We start from the raw sequence: 19317 nt of genomic DNA, 5'->3' as shown, positions 1-19317 counted from the left end.
TTCCCTTCTCCCTTGCTGCTGCGGCGTTTAGAGCAACGCCACAGCGTTTGGTGCAGCCATGTGCGGCCAGCCAGGGCTCCTCCCTGCAACTTGAGCCCAGCGGAGACACTCGGCTTCAGGCACTCCTGTTGCTGCCTTCCCTTTGCCTTCGAAGGTAAAGCCAATTATTTTAAAAACGATGCCCTACTATAACAAAGCTTCCCCTGCCCAAGGGGGCAGCCCAACCCCACGTGGGGAAGCGAATCTCCCGGGGCCGCAGCGCAGGATCGGCCCACCCTGGGAGAAGCACTCAGCCGCCATCCCTGCCTGGCGCCGGGCAGAGCACAAAGAGCTTCGCCGGGGCGCCCAGCGCAGATGACAGGCAGGCCCTCCTTCCCGGCAGCAGAGCTCTCACCAAGGCAGCGAGCACCTCCCTGCCGGATCCTCTGCTCATCCCGCCAGGGCTGCGTCACAGCCGTGTGGGCTGGGCAGAGCCAGGAAAGCGAGCCGCGGGTGCGCGCCTGCCTGCCAAGCTAAAGAGCCGGGCCGACCTGAGCTTGGCTTCCTTCCAGAAGTCCCTCCAGCACGAACCCTAAGGGGCCACCAGGAGAGGCTGCCCGAGGCAGTGAGAGCCCACTTGTCCGTGGACAGGGAGGCGAGATGATGGCAGCAATGCTTCCCTGGCCGGCGGAGGGAGCCCGAAGCCGGCGGTCCTTTCCACCCCTCACCCAGCCCGTCCCCGTCCCCACGCATCTCCAAATGCGCTGGCATCTCCAAACGCTGCAGCAGAACGGGCATCAGGCAGAGGCGCTGACTCGGCGGAGTTCAGCTCGGAGGAGGACGTGGTGCAGGCCGTCACCTTGCCTCCCTGTCCACAGATGGGTGGGCGCTATCACTGCCTCGGGCAGCCTCTCCTGGTGGCCCCTTCGGGTTCGTGCTGGAGGGACTTCTGGAAGGAAGCCAAGCTCAGGTCGGCCCGGCTCTTTCATTTGGCAGGTGGGCGCGTACCCGTGGCTCGCTTTCCCAGCTCTGCCCAACCCGCACAGCTCCGGTGCAGCCCTGGTGGGATGAGCGGAGGGCCCAGAGGGGAGACGCTCGCTGCCTTGGCGAGAGCTTTGCTGCCGGGCAGGAGGGCCCGCCTGTCAGCTGTGCTGGGTGCCTCAGAAGCTCTTCGCGCTCTGCCCGGCGCCAGACAGGGATGGCGGCTGGGTGCTTCTCCTGGGGTGGGCCGATCCTGCGCTGTGGCCCCGAGAGATTTGCCTCCCCACGTGGGGTTGGGCTGCCCTCTTGGGCAGGGGAAGCTTTGTTATAGTAGGGTGTCGTTTTTAAAATAATTGGCTTTACCTTCGAAGGCAAAGGGAAGGCAGCAACAGGAGCGCCTCAAGCCGAGTGTCTTCGCTGGGCTCTGGTTGCAGGGAGGAGCCCTGGCTGGCAACGCATGGCTGCGCCAAATGCTGCGGCGTTGCTCTAAACGCCGTGGCAGCATGGGGAGAAGGTAAAGCAATGGTGGCAGAAGGTCTCCCGATATGAAGTGCCCCACCAACACAGGTAGCACCATATCTGGGTATGCAGCAAAAGTACTTCCTAACGGCAAGCCCCCGCCATCCCCCCATTTTGCATGTTTAATACAGGGCTTAATTTGATTTTAGGCCAATAAAACATGCTGGGCCTTCCTATTGGTGGAGGCCGTATTGTTGGACAAACACGGTAGCAGGGTCCAGATTCCCACAATTGAAGCATGGGTGGTGAAGTTAATGGATCTGGCTGAGATGGCGAAGCTAACTCCTATGATTAAAGCAAAGAACTTGTCTAGCTTTGTTTCTATGTGGAGACTAATCTTGGACTTTCTACTTGAATCTGAAAGAAATGAAATTAATTTGGGGATTTCATGACATTTTTATTTTCCTTTCCTTTTTTCTTATTCCTTGCATATTCCTTTCCCTCATTTTTTTCCTTTTCACTTTCTTTTTTTATATTTTATCTTTACCCACTGGAAAAAAATGCTAATTCTTAATTAGAGTAATTTGAATATTTAAAAAATTAAGCTAAAACAAATCACTTACTTGTAACTGCTACATGCCTGTTTGATTTTCCTTCATCTATGGTATCCATAACTTCATCTGGACTACATACAAACCGTTCAGTGCAGCCCTGTGAAAATATATTTTAAAACAATCAATAATTTTAAAAAATACATCTAAAGAATGCAAGACACATACTCAAATCTTATACTCACCTTCACATAAGGTACTCGGTTTTTGTCCTCATGAACGGAAAGATTGGTCTTTGAGACTAAAAGGGAAAAAATTACATTAGCTTATATTTACTCATTAAATAGATGCCTAGGACTAAGCATATTTTGTTTTTAACTATGATAGTGGAGATACTTTTGATGAGAGTATGACAATAAAAGCCATTTCTTTTTACTACTTGGACATACTTATAACTGGGGATATAAGCTATTCTCATATTAATAACTGTTGTACAAAGATAATTCTCCACAAATACTGGATATATTTAATACTACCTTAATGTTGTTTTGTAGCAATTATTCCATAATCCTTTATTAGACAAAAGAAGTAGAGCTCCATTTAATTAGTTATAAACTTGACATCTGTAAAATTTGTTATTAAAATTTAGGTCCATTATTATTCCCCTCCACTAAGTTTTAAATTCCTTAGCTTTCTTTCCTAGGAAAAATACTGTATTTACATCAATTTTACATTTCATACTTTCTTCTAATTGCATTGCTAAGATGAAGTGACAATTATTCAAACTGCAACTTTATAATTTATACAATAGCATTACAGTATTCACAACATAGGCTAGCCTATTCTCTACAAAATTCTGATCTGTTTTAGCTTTCATTACAAGTCTTTTGTGTTCAGCCCTGAGATAGTTCTTGCTTAACAACTGGGACTGACAACTCCATTACTAAACAATGAAGTTGTAAAGTGAAACATCAGGTAACCACATTGGACTTGCAATCAGTTCTGCTGTAATCATTAAGCTAATCCCACACGATTATTATGACAGAGATTTGCCAATTACTGCTCCAGCTTCTCCACTGACTTGCTTGTCGGAATCCAGCTGAGAAACTTGCAAATGGAAATTGCCTGACTGTGGGAACTGCTGCCATCTAAGCTTAAGGACCAGTCATAAAACTACTTTTCCAGTACTGTTAAGTTCAAACAATTGCTAAACATGAAAGTCATTAAGGACTACCTGTACGAAACAATATTACCTTATAAAATGTAACACTAAATCCTAGGCATTTTGCCACTAGTCATGAATTTTAGTAAGATATAATTGCCTTTATCTGCTACTTCTTTAATTCGCCCATCCTCATCCTATTATCACATGCACATCAATGTCTTAATTCCTCATTAGAATCTCCAAACAATTCTCAACTGCACTAATAGACAATACATTTAAGAGCAAGTTCATTTATGTTCATTTACAAGAAAACTACATCTGTTCATCTTCAAAACAAAGAATATACTCACCATCCAAAAGGTCCCTTATTTTATCCAAATAAATTTCAAAATATGATACCTAAAAGAATGTGGCATAAGAAAACTGTAACTTTTCACTTATGCAAAATGAATATATATTGAAATAATGTACCTATGATTAAATTATAAACATGAATACAATATTCCGAACCATTTTAGCAGGGTGTTATATAAGTTACAAATGTTAAAAATTTAAAATGGCACAATTTTCAAGAAGTGGATCTGTGACAATAAGACCTGAAACTTAGAAAATCAAAAATGAAGCTGCATCTTAGTAAATATGTCACTAAAGTTAGAATCACTGGGTTATTCAAAATTTGTGAACTCAAGTACATGTGAAAAACAATAATTCTCTTCCTACAATTGCAATATTATGTGTGATAATATGTATAAATAACATCAGTATAACCCTTCAAACACAAAATATGTAATCTTTGCAGTAAAGAAGTACTATTCTCAAATCTCTATGGTATATTTTATGGGATTCCTTGGGAGGCGCTAAGAGGCAAGGTGGCCAGCAGGGGGCACTAAGAGGTGGCAGGGGGCACTGGAGGTGGGCCCCTCGCAGGGCGCAATTCATGGGTGGGATTCTACTGGTTCATTACCATTCCCAGTAGTTTGGAGAACTGGTAAAACGGGCCCCTGGCAGGCCCTGCTCCTCTCCGCCCAGTCCTCTGTTCCCTGCCCAGTCAGTCTTTATTGCGCATGCACGACATTGCATGCATGCACAACAATCACTGACGGCCACAGCAGCATGTTGGAGAAGCGGAGCAAGCAAAGCTGGAGGTCAGTAATCAGTAAAAGTAATCAGTAAAAGCATCCAGATGCCGCGTTTTTATTTGGTGCAGCTGGAGTCCAAATGCGTCTTGGAGGCTTTTTGCAGCGAAAATTACCGACCTCTGGCTTTGCTCTACTTCTCCAACGTGCCACCACCGCTGTGTTCTAGGCACCGGCCACGGAAGCTCACCCCATTGACTCCGCTCAGACTTACTTGGGCAAGTCTCTCCACTGCAGTGGGCTCAATGGTGTGGATCTGCGTGGCCGACGCCTAGAATGTGGCTGCAGTGGCACGTTGGAAAAGCAGAGAAAAGCTGGAGGTCGGTAATTTTCACTGCAAAAAACCTCCAGCCGCCGCATGCTTTTTCTGGTACTGCTGCAGTCCAGCCGCACCAAAAAACACGTGGCGGCTGCAGGCATTCGTGACAAGGGTGACGTGGGCTGGCGGGGAGCCCAGTGACAACAATGGCTCAGCTCTGGCTTGCCTTTCCTGGCAGCCAGCCACGGGAGAAAGGTAAAGTCACGGCCGTGGGACGACAAAAGAGGCAGTCATGGAGGAGGAAATGGGGAGATTAAGGGCTGGGGCTTCTGAAAGGGAAAATGGGGTGATGCAGGAGTAGCCCAGGCCTTTGACAGATTAGGCCACACCTGTCTGGCGAGAAAATAGGTAGATAGGTTAAGGAAGGGATAGAGAGACAGGGAAAGAGACAGAGGGAATGAGAGAAGGAGAGAGAGGGAAAGAAAGAAAGAGAGAGAAAGAGAAAAAGATAGACAGAGAGAGAGAGAGAGAAAAGAGGGAAAGAGAGAGGGAACAGACAAGAAAGTAAAAGAAGGGGAGAGAGAAAGGAAGAGAAAGGAAGAAAAGGCTAGACAAAGAAAGAGGGGGTTGGAAGGAAGGGACAGAAAAAGATAGAGAGGGAAAGAGAAAGAGAGAGAGAAAAAGAGAGAGAGGGAATGAGAGAAAGAAAGAGAGGGAGGGAGGAAGAAGAAAGTGAATGGAGGGAGAGAGAGAAAGAGAGGAAAAGAGAGAGAAGGAAGAGACAAGAAAGAAAAGAAAGAGAAAAGGGAAAGAAAAAGGGAGAAAGGAAGAAAAAGAAAGAGGGGGGGGATCAAAGAAAAGGACAGAAAGAAAAAGAAGAAAGAAAGAAAGAAAGAAAGATGGAGGGAGGGAGGAGAAAGTGAATGAGATATTTAGTCCAATCACCTGCTCCAGCAGGGTTAGAAGGGAGTGTGCATGTGTTTGTGTGTCCGTGTGCGGATGGCTGTCAAAACTCCAAAAACAGGTCAAGTAGCTCTGGGGAGATCAGTCATAAATTAGAACACTTACTAAGCAACTGGCCATTAAGCGAGGACCACTTATATTAGGTTTGCTAGTCACATGGCCACCTGGCCATGCCCACCCAGTCACATGACCACCAAACCACGCTCATCTGGTCACGTGATCAGCAAGCCATACCCACCCAGTCACATGACCAAGCCACACCCACAAATTAGGTCACGCCCACAGAACCAGTTGTTAAGAAATTTGAATCCCACCCCTGGGTGGGGGGCACTGAGGATGAGTTTGTAGCACCAAGGGGGTGATGGACTGAAAAAGTTTGGGAACCACTGTATTAGATTATGTTCTTCTAACTGGCCATAGCTATAGTAAATTCATTCTTGGATAAAGAGTGGCTCCATCTGTGATTAAGGAGATGGTCCATCCCCTTCTTAAGAAGCCATTGCTGGACATATTATTAATGGAACATTTTCATTAGGTCTCCAATCTTCCCTTCTTGGGGGGAAAGCTGTTGTGAACATAGTTAGATCCAGCTTTGGGCAATGGAGGAAGTGGATTATCAATTTCTCCAGATCACTTTATAGTGCTGACACAGCACTAGCCACACTTACAAATTGCCTCTAAAAGAATTGGGATTGTTAGTCTCTCAACAGTTTTCAATACCAGCAATCATAGTGGACTTCTGGACCAGCTTAGGGATTCAGAAGTGTTGGGATGGTCCTTTCTTCCTGTGGGGCTGGTTCCAGTTGGGTGTTTGGAGGGCAGAGATATTTAATTATAATAATCCATTAAAGATTTGCTTGTTTCCTAAGGCCCTAGGCCAGGGCACTCTTTGAACCCACTGAATTGTGAAAATGTATGAGTGGCCTCAGATGTGATGTTTCTTTAATTTTTATTTTCATGGCTTTTATCTGTTGTTGTTACAATATGCTAGCCATCCAGTTTTATATTGCCAGGTACACATTGATATAAACAAAATGAATGAATAAAGTACCTTAATATGAAATTCCAAATTTTCATCCATGGAATAAATATAATTAAAGATATCTTGCACTATTCGTGGAATAATCCCCATTCCATCTGGATCATGCAACTTCCCCTTGAAATAAAGATAAATTTAATTATTGCCATGACTGCATATTTAGTCTGAAAACAATGAATAGGATTTTTGAAAAACTATACTCACAATCAGCTTATAATTCAAAATTCAGATAGTCACTAATTTGCTGGTCTCCTCATAACTTGACTATTGCAATGGGATTGCCCTTGAAAACTTCAAGTAATCCAGAACGCAGAATTCAGAAACAGGCAGTGATAAGCATGCTTTGATGTGTCCATGTAACACATCTGCTTCACTACTTGTGTAGTTGCTAGTTCGTTTCCACTGTGATTCAAGTTGCTGACTGCTAGCTATAAAGTCCTACGTGGCATAAAGCCTGCTTACCTTAGGGACCGCCTGGCTGATCCCATCTGATCTCTGAATGCCTTCTATTAAACATTGACACATTTTGTGACCGGGAAACACACAGCATTTGCGCTCTAGAATGATGTTCAAATAGCCCCAGTCTACTCATGATTCTTTGAAACCTCTTTGGATTGTTGGGCTTGTTTTTTCTTTATTTCTATCTGCTTTGTAATTTTTGTCATTTTCTCTTTTTGTGTTGTCACTTCCTTGCTTTGAAATTTTTTTAACAATATGTAAACCACACAGAGTAACCAATCATCAGCACACATATAAATTTAATAAGTTATTAATTGCTATTATTATAAGAAAAATGTATAGGCATGATCCAGCTAAATATAATCACTTACCCATTAATTTCAACTCTGAGAAATAACTGTTTTATTTTTTCCACTGACATTGATGGAATGTAATCAGGGGTGGGTTTCTATTGGTTCTATGTCTGCTGATGTTTTTGCCCACCTGCCCACCTGGCCTCTTACCTGATCTTTATTTCCTGATTTTTCAACTTCAGCTGCTGAACGAGGCACAGCTGCAGTTAAAAAAGCAGGAAAAGAGGGCTGTTTCAAAGGCTGCTTCTCTGCATGCAGCATGCTGATGACGATTTACAGGCGCATGGCTCGCAGCTGTGCAGGGAAGCTGGTATACCTCAAACCGGTAGTTAACCCTGTATCCCATCCCTGAATGTAATACAATTTACAAATGATCATTATACCATATAGAGATAATCCTTGCTTAACAGTAATTGGGACAGTAATTTCTGTTGCTAAATGATGAGATCATAAAATATGATGTCACATAATGACATCACTTCATGGTCACAATCCTGGCAATCCCTGTTGCCATTGTTAAGTGAGGATCAAGGATCATTAAGCAAGGATCAGCTTGTGACAAGGACCTGCTAGCTTCCAAAAACCAAAGTCAGTGGGGAAGCTAGGAGGAAGTCCCAGGCAGCTTACAAGTAGGCAGGTAAATAAATGGCTGTTGCAGTGTCAGCATGACTAAGTGTGCTAGGTTCTCCAGTTGGTGGGAATGTACACAAGTGGCTGCTCCAGCCTGGTAGACAGATGCAGAATGGATACTCTGAAGGATGGGAAAACATGCAGACAGTTGGTGCAATTCAATGTAAGCATGGTCAGATACTGGGTGAACAAGTAGTTGCTTCAGACTGACACAAATGTGGCCAGGAGGTAAGTTCTGAAGAGTGCAGCAGAGCACCTGGGAAAGTGGTGGGAATAACTTACAGGAACAACTTGTGACACAATCATGTGACCACAGGGCACTGCAACTGTTTAAGTGTGAGCTATTTACCTGTGCTGATCATGTGGCGGGGGGAGAGCTAAGATGGCCAGTACTTCAAGGACTTGTGGAAAGTAATACTGTAACTTTGCCACTGTAACTTTGAACAACTGCTGAACAAGAAGACATTAACTACCTATATCTTTCATTGTGTTCCCAACTACCAGCAAGTAAGCTACTATTTTTGCTTTGCTATCATTTAAATTTAGAAGTAAACATTTAAATTCTTAGTTTTAGTTCTAGCCTTATTTTGTTGGATCTTTTTACATCTAATCCTCTTTTTATTATCACATTTTACAACATTACTTTTTTGTTGTATTTTATGGAATGCTATGTTGTAACCTGTGGTTACAACAATACACTTACTAACTACTTACCTAAAATGTAATATATACTATTGATACCTCGATAGAAATATTATTCCCTAGAAATAATTACATTAATGCTTACAATTGTCTATGAATGTTTTGCTACATAATTTTATTAAGAAATACCTTGCTGAGCTATAACCATTTTCATTTATTTCTAGTTTGTCTTCATTTGAGTCTTATTCACTAAATAGTTTGATGTGTATAGAGAAGCATGCATCAAGTAACATATTTAACAATATCTTACCTCCATAGTGTGAGTTTTCCCAGATGATGTTTGTCCATAAGCAAATATTGTACCATTATATCCTTCAAGTACATCTACAGTAGAAAAAATATACATTAATAATAGATTCCATAGTAGCTTCATAGAAAGCACTGTACTTTGAAATCAATGCTCTTCTTTGGAAGATTCATTAAGTTTTGCTCCAGAGAATTCAGTACACTTATATGCAATAAAAATATCTAATAAAGCAAGACAATTGTGGAAAAAAGAAAGAACAGATATTTGATCTGGGCAAATATTTAACTTCTTGGCAGATCAGGAGTTTCAGTGCATATTATGGTATCTCCCTACCAGAGTTCTATTATTTAATCTACACATTAAGAAAGGTGTATACTTAACCCCATTCTTAAGCATTCATAAGGTGCCAGAGACTATATGGCTGAATTATGGTTCCATATGTTGTTCCATAAAAAGAAACTACTGTACAAAATCTTTGTAATATTGGCCTTGCATACTTGCTGCTGCTACTGCTTTCTCACATGATTTTAATTTGTTCTTATTCACTACCAATATAATCTTTAGTGCAAGAAGGAAACAATCCTATGCATTCTCAGTTTTCATTCACCTCACCTGTCTCTCATTTCCATTTTGTTTGCTCATATTGCCGTCTTTATTATTATTCTTTCAGCAGCAAGCACAATGCTTCCCACATTGTGAGTTTAAGACAGTTAATAGAGAACATTCAATAAGCTCAATAGGAGAAAGAATAGATAAGAGTTCTTTATTTTTAATGATCTAAGGATAACTGGGAGGAAGAGAGAGAGTACAAGTCTGCAGTATGTGGAAATAAGAAAAATGTGCATATAGTTTTCTATCTAATAGCCAATTGCAATGCATGAGGAAAAAAATTAATAGGGCAATTAATTCTAAAAAAATAGTTTATTTTATAGGTGAAGGTAGATATATTTATTTTACAAGAATCTATACAATGAGAAAAATTAGTGTGAATCAGTACCTATTTAATTACTATTATAAATTTCAGTTTATTTCATAACTTTTGGACTGGGTCTCTTGGCATATTTCTGAAAGTTATATGGAAAAAAACATCTCCCCCTTCAGACATTAAACTGAATTGTAACTCTGTATCAGATTTTAAAAACAAATTAATTTTTGAACCCAAACTACGTTGCTTGGTCTTGCTACTAAATTAACGTTTTAAAAGGCAAAACAGGTTATAGGGCTATAAAACTACACCTGTGACTCACATATTTTATTATTATTTAAGTAAAATTGTCTCCTCTTACCTTTAACAATCTTTTTAGCACAATCATTATATACTTGTTCTTGTGATGTGTGTGACTGGAATACATGGTCAAATGCATAAGGCTTAGACTGGAAAAAATAAACATAAAAGTAAAGTTATAAATTTAGAACAATCCTTTGGTATTCCAATTAATTTTGGATCATAGGTTACATTGTATCCCTCTAATGTTTATTAACAAAAATATTTTTTTGCTAAACCTCATACAGTTCCTTGAAAAGACTAATTTTCTTTTAAGTTACGCATTTATTTTATTATTAGACTTCTATATCACCCAACTGGTCAATTTATTTTTTTTTATTTTTTTAAATAAACTTTATTAATTTTACTTTTTTAAAAAAAGACAACAACACAGCTATAAATTATATACAACAAAGAGACGCACCAGTCTTGGCGTAAGCCAAGAGGGAAAGAAAGGAAAGTTTGAGAGAGGAAAGAGGGAAAGGGAAGAGAAGGGGGGAAAAGTGGGGAAAACAAAGGTAGGAAAGACAATTATAATAAAACCATATTTTGTGACTGTCAGTAAGGTCTTTTCTTCTTCAAAGCTATCGTCGGCCTTAGTCTTCTTAGCGGTGAACTATCTTTGATTAAGCCAAATATACAAAGGATTCCAATTGCTAGAATAAATTGAAGATTCTTTATTTTTTAATGCTTGGGTTAGATTGTCCATTTCTGCACACTGTAAAATTTTCTGAATGACCATAAGTTCAGTGGGGATGGAAGGTAGTTTCCAGCACTGGGCAAATGCCAGTCTGGCATGCAAGTTAAGATATGGATTGTAATATACTTTGATTTTTTGGATATTCGTTTATCAAAAATTCCTAGAAGGAAGGACTCCGGTTTGTACTCAATCTGTTCCATGGTTATTTCCTCTAGCCAGTGCCTAATTTTTTGCCAATACTTCTGGGTTTCCTTGCATGACCACCACATGTGGAAGAAGGTACCTTCTGTGTTTTGACATTTCCAACACTTGGGGCTCGTGTTGGGGTGCATCTTGGCCAATCTCGAAGGAGGCAGGTGCCATCTATAAAACATTTTATATAAGTTTTCTTTATAAGCTGCTGATTTCGTGATCTTAATGTTCCTGTTCCAGACCTTTTCCCATTCTGCTAGGGTAATGCTCCGACCCACATTTCTGCTCCACGCAATCATATTTCCCTTGACAATTTCTTGTTCCAGTTCTGTTTCTAATAAATATTTGTAAAATTTAGATATATTTTTTTACTTGGTCCTAATAGAATTTTGTCTAGAGTCTGTAATTTATTGTAGATTCCAAATTCTTTAATGTCTTGTTTGTATTTACTATGAATTTGAAGGTACACCCACTGATCAATTATAAATCCTCGCTTCTTGTAATTCTTGTCGTGTTTTTAACTTTCCTTGTAGGTCTAATAAATTTTCATACTTAATCATTTTGGTTATATCCAAATTATTAGGTGTACTATCGCTTCCATTGGAGACAGCCAAATCGGTATTTTTAGATAAAGTTTTTTACGTACTTTTTTCCAATTAGTTAATAAAGCGTCCCTAATAAGATGCCTATGGAAATATGATTGTCTGGGTTTCCCTGATTCCCACAGAAAGGCATGCAATCCTTTCTGCATATCGTGGCCTTCTAATACTAGTGTTCTTTTGTTGGTTAGGTTTACCCAATCCTTTATCCATAGTAAGGTGGCTGCCATATGGTATATTTCCCAGTTTGGCAAGGCTAACCCTCCTCTGCTTTTCAAATCTTGTAGGGCTTTTACGTTAATCCTAGCTTTTTTCCCTGCCAAATGAAATTCAATGTTATCTTGTTTAGTTCCATAAAAATTTTTATTTAGTTTGATTGGAATTGTCTGGAATAAATATAGAAATTTTGGCAGAATATTCATCTTAATCAAAGCAATCCTGCCCAATAAGGAAAGTTGTAACTTGCTCCAGAAATCCAAGTCTTTCTTAGATTGTTGAAGAAGTTTGTCATAATTATTTTCTTTTAACGATTTACTTTGTGGAGTTAGCCAAATTCCTAAGTATTTAATTTTTTTTTGTCACCTGTATTCCCATTGTTGTCTCTAGCTTTTTATTCTGGTCTCCTGTTAAATTTTTAGTCATTAATTTTGTTTTTCCCTGTTTATTTTAAATCCCGCGACTTCTCCAAATCGTTCTAGTTCTTCTAATAAGTTGTGTCCTTTTCTATAGGCTCCTCCAGAAAAAAACCAAATCATCAGCGAAAGCCTGTAGTTTATATTCTTCTGATTTGATCCTCAGACCTCTAATTCTCAAATTTTGCCTAATGTACGTCAGAAGAGATTCTAGGCGAATATGAAAAGCAGAGGGGAGAGAGGGCAACCCTGTCTTACCCCTTTTCTATTTTTATCGGGCCAGTTTGTTCCCCATTTATTAGAATGTTTGCCTGTTGAGTGTGGTAAATTGTTGTGATGACATTTTCAAATCTGGTGCCAAGATTCATATTATATATTTTTTGAATTAAGAAATGCCAATTTAAATTGTCGAATGCTTTTTCAGCATCCAAGAACATAAATGCAAATTGTTTTTCCGGTGGGCTTCATAGTATTCTGAAATGTCTATCACTGTTCTTAAATTATTCTTAATTTGTCGAAATGGGAGAAATCCATTTTGATCTTCATGGATATAAGTGTTTAAAACCTGTTTTAATCTATTAGCTATTATAGAAGAGAATAATTTGTAATCTGCATTCAGGAGCGAAATTGGTCTATAATTATTAATAAGTCTGTGGTCTAGGTCCTCCTTCGGGATCAGCGAAATTAAGGCTCCTCCACGAGTCCGGCATCTTGGCTGCTAAGAGTACCTCATTAAAAACATCCAGCATCAGTGGTCCAATTTGTTCTATGATAATTTTGTAAAGTTCTACCGGTATCCCATCCGGTCCAGGTGCTTTATTGTTACTTTGCTTCTCTATTGCTGACTTCAGTTCGACCATGTTATTTTTTGATTTAATAATTCTATCTCTTCCTCTCCAATTGCTTTATCATTCGCTTCCTCCAGGTATTTCATTATTTTATCCTCAGAGACTTCTTCTTTTTGTATAATTTCTCAAGTAATTAAAAGTAATCTCTTTTTCTTCTCTATCTCCTCCTGCATATTGCCCCCTCATCCATTAATTGGTGTATCAATCTTTTTTCTTTCATTTTCTTAAGTTTGTGGCTAACCATCTCCCTGGTTTGTTTGCATGCTCAAAGTAGATTTGTTTAGTCATTTTCAGACTAATCTCCAATTTTTCTTGTTCCAGTAAATTTAATTTGTGTTTAGTTGTTATTAACTGGTTCTGTATTCTTTGGTTTTTGGGGTTCTTTTGTAATTGGATTTCTAAATCTTTAATTTCTTGTTGTAGATTACTTTGTTGGGCATACTTTCTTTTATTTCTCATAGCATTGTAAGAGATTGTTATTCCTCTTATAAATGCCTTAAATGTGTCCCATATATTTTGTTTCAAAGTTAGATCATTATTATTTTCCTTTAAGAAGAAGTTCAGTTCTTCTTTCAGTTTATTAATATATTCTTCTTCTTTTGTTAAATGAGTGTTAAAAGTCCATCTTTTCTTTGGTTTTCCTCTACCTCTCCAGGTTATTTGAATTGGATTGTGGTCAGCCCCCAACTGGTCAATTTAATGATACTGAAACTGATAAAAAAAATGCCAGCAAAAGAGGAGGTAATTTTCAAGGTTAATTTTATCTGATGCTTGAGAGTATGTTAGTTTTAATAAATATATATGCATGACTGTCCACCAAATTTTTCAGACAACATTGAAAGCAATGATTTAACCATTAAAACTGGTCTAACATGTCTTTTGAAAATGTTAGAAAAGATACAGGGATCCAATACAACCTGAAACTAAATTAACTTTGAATAATTTGATTATTTCATCTCATTTTGATGACAGCCAGCTTTTGCCTAGTAGTTAACACCAGGTTAGAAAACAGAAGACCATAAGTTCAAGTCCTGAAAGCCAGATGGATGACCTTGGATCAGTCACATTCTTTCAGCCCAACTCACCTCACAGGATTGTTGTTGTAGTAGAGAAAAAAGGAGGAAGAAAGTGCATTGGCTATGTTCACTGCCTTGAGTTATTTGTAAAAATAATAAAGGCGGGATATAAATAAATATGATTTTCCCTCTGTTTATCAAGGCTTTTCAAATGCAATGCAGCTCTTATTAATTTTTCTTCCATTGAAAGGAACAAATAAAATACTGAAATGATAAACATATTTTATAGTGTCTAGAAATATTTTCTAGTTGAAATATTAGATTGTGCTTCCCTTACTAGATTGAAATATCAAAGTACTGGATGCTAAAGTAATAAACAGTCTAAAGACTATAAAAATAGTAATCCAAAGTATATTAACTGATAAAACAAGAACTTTTTAAAAATTCTAATACACTATGCTAATTTTGAATTAAGAACAAATCAGAATCATCTGTTTTTAATGTCTAAAGACTGTCAGTATACTCAACACTCCTGAAGAGTTAATCAAAGAGATATGAAATGATGTTTCATAATTCTATCAAGTACTAACTAGGACTGATTTCAATAGGCTGATTCAAGAAATATGGTAATACTACTTTCAGAAACTGGTTTCCAACCTGGTAAGAAAAGTTAAGTTTAACAGCCACATAGCTTTTGGTTCAAACTATAGTATTTTTTTAATATTCTTCTCACTTATTAAGAATACACTAATTCTTTTATTAACTTTGTCAAACATGTGTTATGTAAGTCTCTACAAAGCTGATTTCACACACAAAAACATACTCTTAAAAAGTACTGACATCTGTTTCATACTAGTACACAATAGCAAAAACAAGTAGCATTAATTCTGAAGTTTATTGATTTTTTTAATATAGTTATCTCCTGTTATATTAACAGCTTTCCAATTTCTAGAGAAAATCATTACAAATTTATAAATTTCTAATCATTACAAATTTATAAACAAGAATTTCTGTTTTGTTTTTAATTAAAACACTTTACAAGTTAAGAAAATAGATTTAGTGAAGTATGAGGAATGTTAAAGAAACATTGTTGGCTTCTATTACAATTTAATCTCATAGGACAAAAAGCCTATCTAGTCCAGGCACCTTAAGAAGGTGAAAAAAATGCTGCTACTATAAGATAACTTATACAGTACTCATTTGTCCATTAAAGAGATGTGCTATGCTCATATAATATCCAAAGTAAGTTCTTTAACATTCCAATGTGTGCATAACTCTGGAATTTATTTAACTTACATTAAACTTTATTAAAATTATGAAGTAAAATTTGCTTATGATACACATTTCCTAATCTAATGACATCAAGGGAGTTGACAATCAAATGTTTCCTGATTATTAATCCTGAGTGCTGTAATTTCTTCCGGCATCAGATTAACTTTCACACCAGTTGTAAGGAACAAATGGGAAAGTATAACTGTTCACATATTCTGTTTACAGACTTTCCTTAGGTATTTGGTTAGCTGTTTTGAGTCAATATTGGGTTGCAGCCTTTAATCAGAACAAACACGATTTCATTATTTTAGGAACTACCTGGGTTATTCTGACAAATTGAATTTGCACAATAATGACAAACTTTTCAGCTGATTTACCCAGCATGCAGCATGTGTCCATGTTTTGCAGAGATCTCATGAAAAAAATCCATTCATCACATCAGATTTTGGAATCGCTGAAAAGCAGCCACAAAAAAACAAAACAAAAAACAGCCTGGTATCTGCCAGAAGACTTAAGTGCGTGGCATCAAAAATAATTGTTCATTATAAAGGTCAAATAAAAGGTCAAATAAAAACAGTGTTTCTCCATAAATTATGAAATAAAAAGGTCCATGCACTCAATTTTAAACAATTCTGAAGGCAAGTTCATACAAAGCCTTCTGCCTGTTTATCAGAAAACTTTATCTCTTCGGGTGTGCCTGATATGCATGCATTGCACATAAAGCACAAGTAATGTATCCCACCTTAAACATGAAAGCTGGCTGGATGATTTTGGGACGATCACTGGGGTTTATTTGCTGCCTTGAGTTGTTTATAAAAATAATAAAGGCATTTTTAAAAATATATAAAAATGTGCTGTGCAAAATAATTAGTAGTCTAAATACTTTAAAAAGTATTCACCAACAGAGAAATTGGAAACATTTCACTGTTGAACCCATCACAAATGTTACATTATCTGAATTAGCTTTTTAGAACAAACATGACAAGTATTAACAAAATGTATATATCATAGAAACATTCTGCTTCTATAACTTCAGTAAATTTTAGTATGTGAAATTTGCTTTTAAAGTTAAATTTTGTATTTTATATTAAACACAGAAATTTATTAGAGAAATATAGATATGCGCTCCTTAGTAAACTGCTTGCTTGCAACAGGTAGTCTATGTTTCAACAGCCCTCAAAGCAACCTCATTCTACACAGCAAGTTAGGTCTCAGTCAGGACTGAAGCTAATTTTTACTTCCTTCTTAACTCCTCTCCAGTACAGTTGTAGTTTATTCACAATGAAACCAGAGTAGACTGCACCAATAAAGAAAAAAATGTGATAAGCCAAATCAAATTTCTAAAACAAACAAATAGAAAACCTCGCTGGGAAATTAATATACATGCTATATTTTCAAAACAGTTTTTATTAAAAGATTTTAAATATACAAGAACTACAGTAAAAAATAGTAAATGTGAAAAATAAAAAGAAATTAGAAAAAAGACAAAGGAGAAAAAAATTGAAAACATTTTGGATATCGATTACAATCTTCATACAATTCTAACCATTTTTTCCTAAGCTTCTATCATAACTCCCTTCTATGACTATTTTTAGTATGCATGGTATAAATATTGAACCTTAGAGGAAAAGATGTCCTAATACATATAATTCTGTGATACTTGCCAGTTTTATATATCACAAAAAATTCTCTATTTTTTTTTACAAAACACATATGGCCAAGTTGTTTTTGTCTATTGGGCCAAATATAGCCATTCTAGACAAAGATGGCATACCTCAAATTATTCAATTCTTGTAGCTCCAAAGTAAGATCTGGTAATGCAATGTACACAGGGCTACTTCTGAAGACTGACAATGAATTAATTCAAAGTGTAATTTTGATATTTATAGACTAAGATCATAATTAAGAAAAACTAGGAAAATATGGAAGAAAACAGAATACTTTTTTTCAAACCACTTGAGAAAAATAAGGTTTTCCATTATTTCTCCTTATTTCCCCAAGGTCTCCAAAGCTCTGTTTATGATTTACAGCATATCTTCATTTCTTAAAGAACCTGTCCTCCACCATTTCTAAGCACAGTTCAAAATGATATCAATTTTCAAAATCTTTTAAAGCTTAGGACAAAGATACCAAAACAATCTTATTACTTCTCCAAGAAATAAGAGAGAAGTAAGAATTAAAACAAATTCTGCAACGTCTTTAAATATTTGTCTATTTCAGCCCCAGCTACTGCTCAGTAGGAATGAGGAGTAATTATTACAATGGAAGTAAATTTACAACAAATAAAATCATTTAGGTTAGGGAAGGTTGCCATAAAGAAATGATGCGTCATACCTGGCAACTGAGTACATCTGAATTGAATAAAATAAACTCAAAGGAAAATCTTTTTAGTTTCACCAGAAATGCATCTCTGAAATGCTCTTCCTGGGAGATCTCCTGGGCCTAATACTCCTTTTTTCATATTTCCTTAGATTTCTAAGGAACTTTTAAAATGCTCGTATTTTTTTAAGCCATGCAAGTTACTCACACAAGTTTTATTTAGATAGGAAGAACAATCTAGTTAACTTGCAGTTATCAGCTCTTCCTAAAAAGTGACGTTTTCATAAAACTTCACTATAGTAAATAAATTAGAATAACCTATTTAGGCAAAATTTTTAAAAGGATTTCCAGATGTTGTTTGTTACAATTGGTTTGAAAAGAACATATTAAGGCTCATGAGGTTTTTAAGTGAAAGTGGTTTCGAAGTACAAATTCTTATCAAGAAAAAATTGTTAATAGTGCTTATTACAGAGCTATTATAAAGTGAGCAGTTAAACCAATTGTTTTTTCCAAACCTTTCTCCTTTTCAGTTCTGAATTAACTTTTTATAAAGTAGCTGCTGACACAGCTCAGCATCAGCTACAGTCCAATAATAGTATAAAGCTCATCTTCCATATGTAACCGTTCATGTTTGTTTGAAGAAAATCTGCAAAATGAGGTTAGATATTCCAGAATGCCAAATCCAGAAGCATTAAGAGTCTAGCATAAAACCATACCAATCTTAGCAGTAACATTTCTACCCCATATGTGCATAGTTTAAGCACTAAATTATGAAATGCTTTTCTGCAAACACATTAGTAATGGAATTCAAGTTGTGCTTCAATTCTACTTATACAATATCGTTTGACAATTTGCGAATTAATGTTCCCCACTGCAAGTTTAAGTTTGCTACCCAATGATCTGTAAAAATTTGCTGGGATAAAAATCTATCTTTAGTACAAATGTGTCAGTTGCTATCAGTTAACTTGCTGGAAAACAGTAAGTTAGATAATCACACCACTGCTCCTAACATGCACTTACTACAGATTTTACAGCCCCACAAGGGAGCTTTTCGATATTCTGTGAACACAAAAGTCTCACCAGTGGGTTTTGTTTTGATGCTTGTTCTGCATAACAAGGCTTAGAACAACATGGAGCTGACTGCTTTTCGGTACCTTTTCTGATAGGTGCATGAGATAATTACACTAGAGTTGACAACTGCTCGAATTCTTCCCCGATTATGTGAGAAGAGCTCACAGCTTGGGCCCAATCTCTTAAACAAACACTTCCCGTGGGATTCCAGGCTCCGTTCAGCCCTTCCCTCCTGGCTCCCGCAACTCCACTCGGGTAGTCCCACCTCCAGGTCTCTCACACCCTCATTCATCCCGGGCGCTGTCCCAGCTTTTGGCCCCAGGATCAGTTTTCCATTACCAAGCCATCCCAATACCCTGACCTACTGCCACCCCTATCAATACAACCCGGGTCCTTCCAGTCAATGCCCAAGCCTTTGGGGAGACCCCAAGACCTCGCTGCCACTCCTTTCATTTCTCCCTCTTCCCACCCGGCCTCTTCC

General features: G+C 37.8%; 1 protein-coding gene across 3 annotated transcripts in view; it reads right to left on the bottom strand.

The window, feature by feature from the left end:
• KIF5B (kinesin family member 5B) overlaps positions 1 to 19317 on the bottom strand; it is a 41057-nt gene that overhangs the window by 21355 nt on the left and 385 nt on the right. For 2 of the 3 annotated variants that reach the window (XM_087915677.1, XM_087915678.1), the window contains exons 2-7: positions 10210 to 10297; positions 8927 to 9000; positions 6545 to 6649; positions 3486 to 3534; positions 2216 to 2271; positions 2043 to 2130 (exon numbers count right to left, since the gene is read on the bottom strand). In XM_087915677.1, the coding sequence (XP_087771803.1) occupies positions 2043 to 2130; positions 2216 to 2271; positions 3486 to 3534; positions 6545 to 6649; positions 8927 to 9000; positions 10210 to 10297 (460 nt within the window). Of the gene's footprint in view, positions 1 to 2042; positions 2131 to 2215; positions 2272 to 3485; positions 3535 to 6544; positions 6650 to 8926; positions 9001 to 10209; positions 10298 to 18919; positions 19100 to 19317 lie in introns of those variants that run through there. The other variant, XM_087915679.1, reaches the window with a different exon arrangement.

Source organism: Pseudonaja textilis, chromosome Z (assembly GCF_049901715.1).
Source record: "Pseudonaja textilis isolate UNSWEBS1 chromosome Z, rPseTex1.2, whole genome shotgun sequence".
NCBI lineage: Eukaryota > Metazoa > Chordata > Lepidosauria > Squamata > Elapidae > Pseudonaja > Pseudonaja textilis.
The sequence above is the reverse complement of the archived record's forward strand: the minus strand, read 5'-3'. Positions and strand labels throughout refer to the sequence as shown.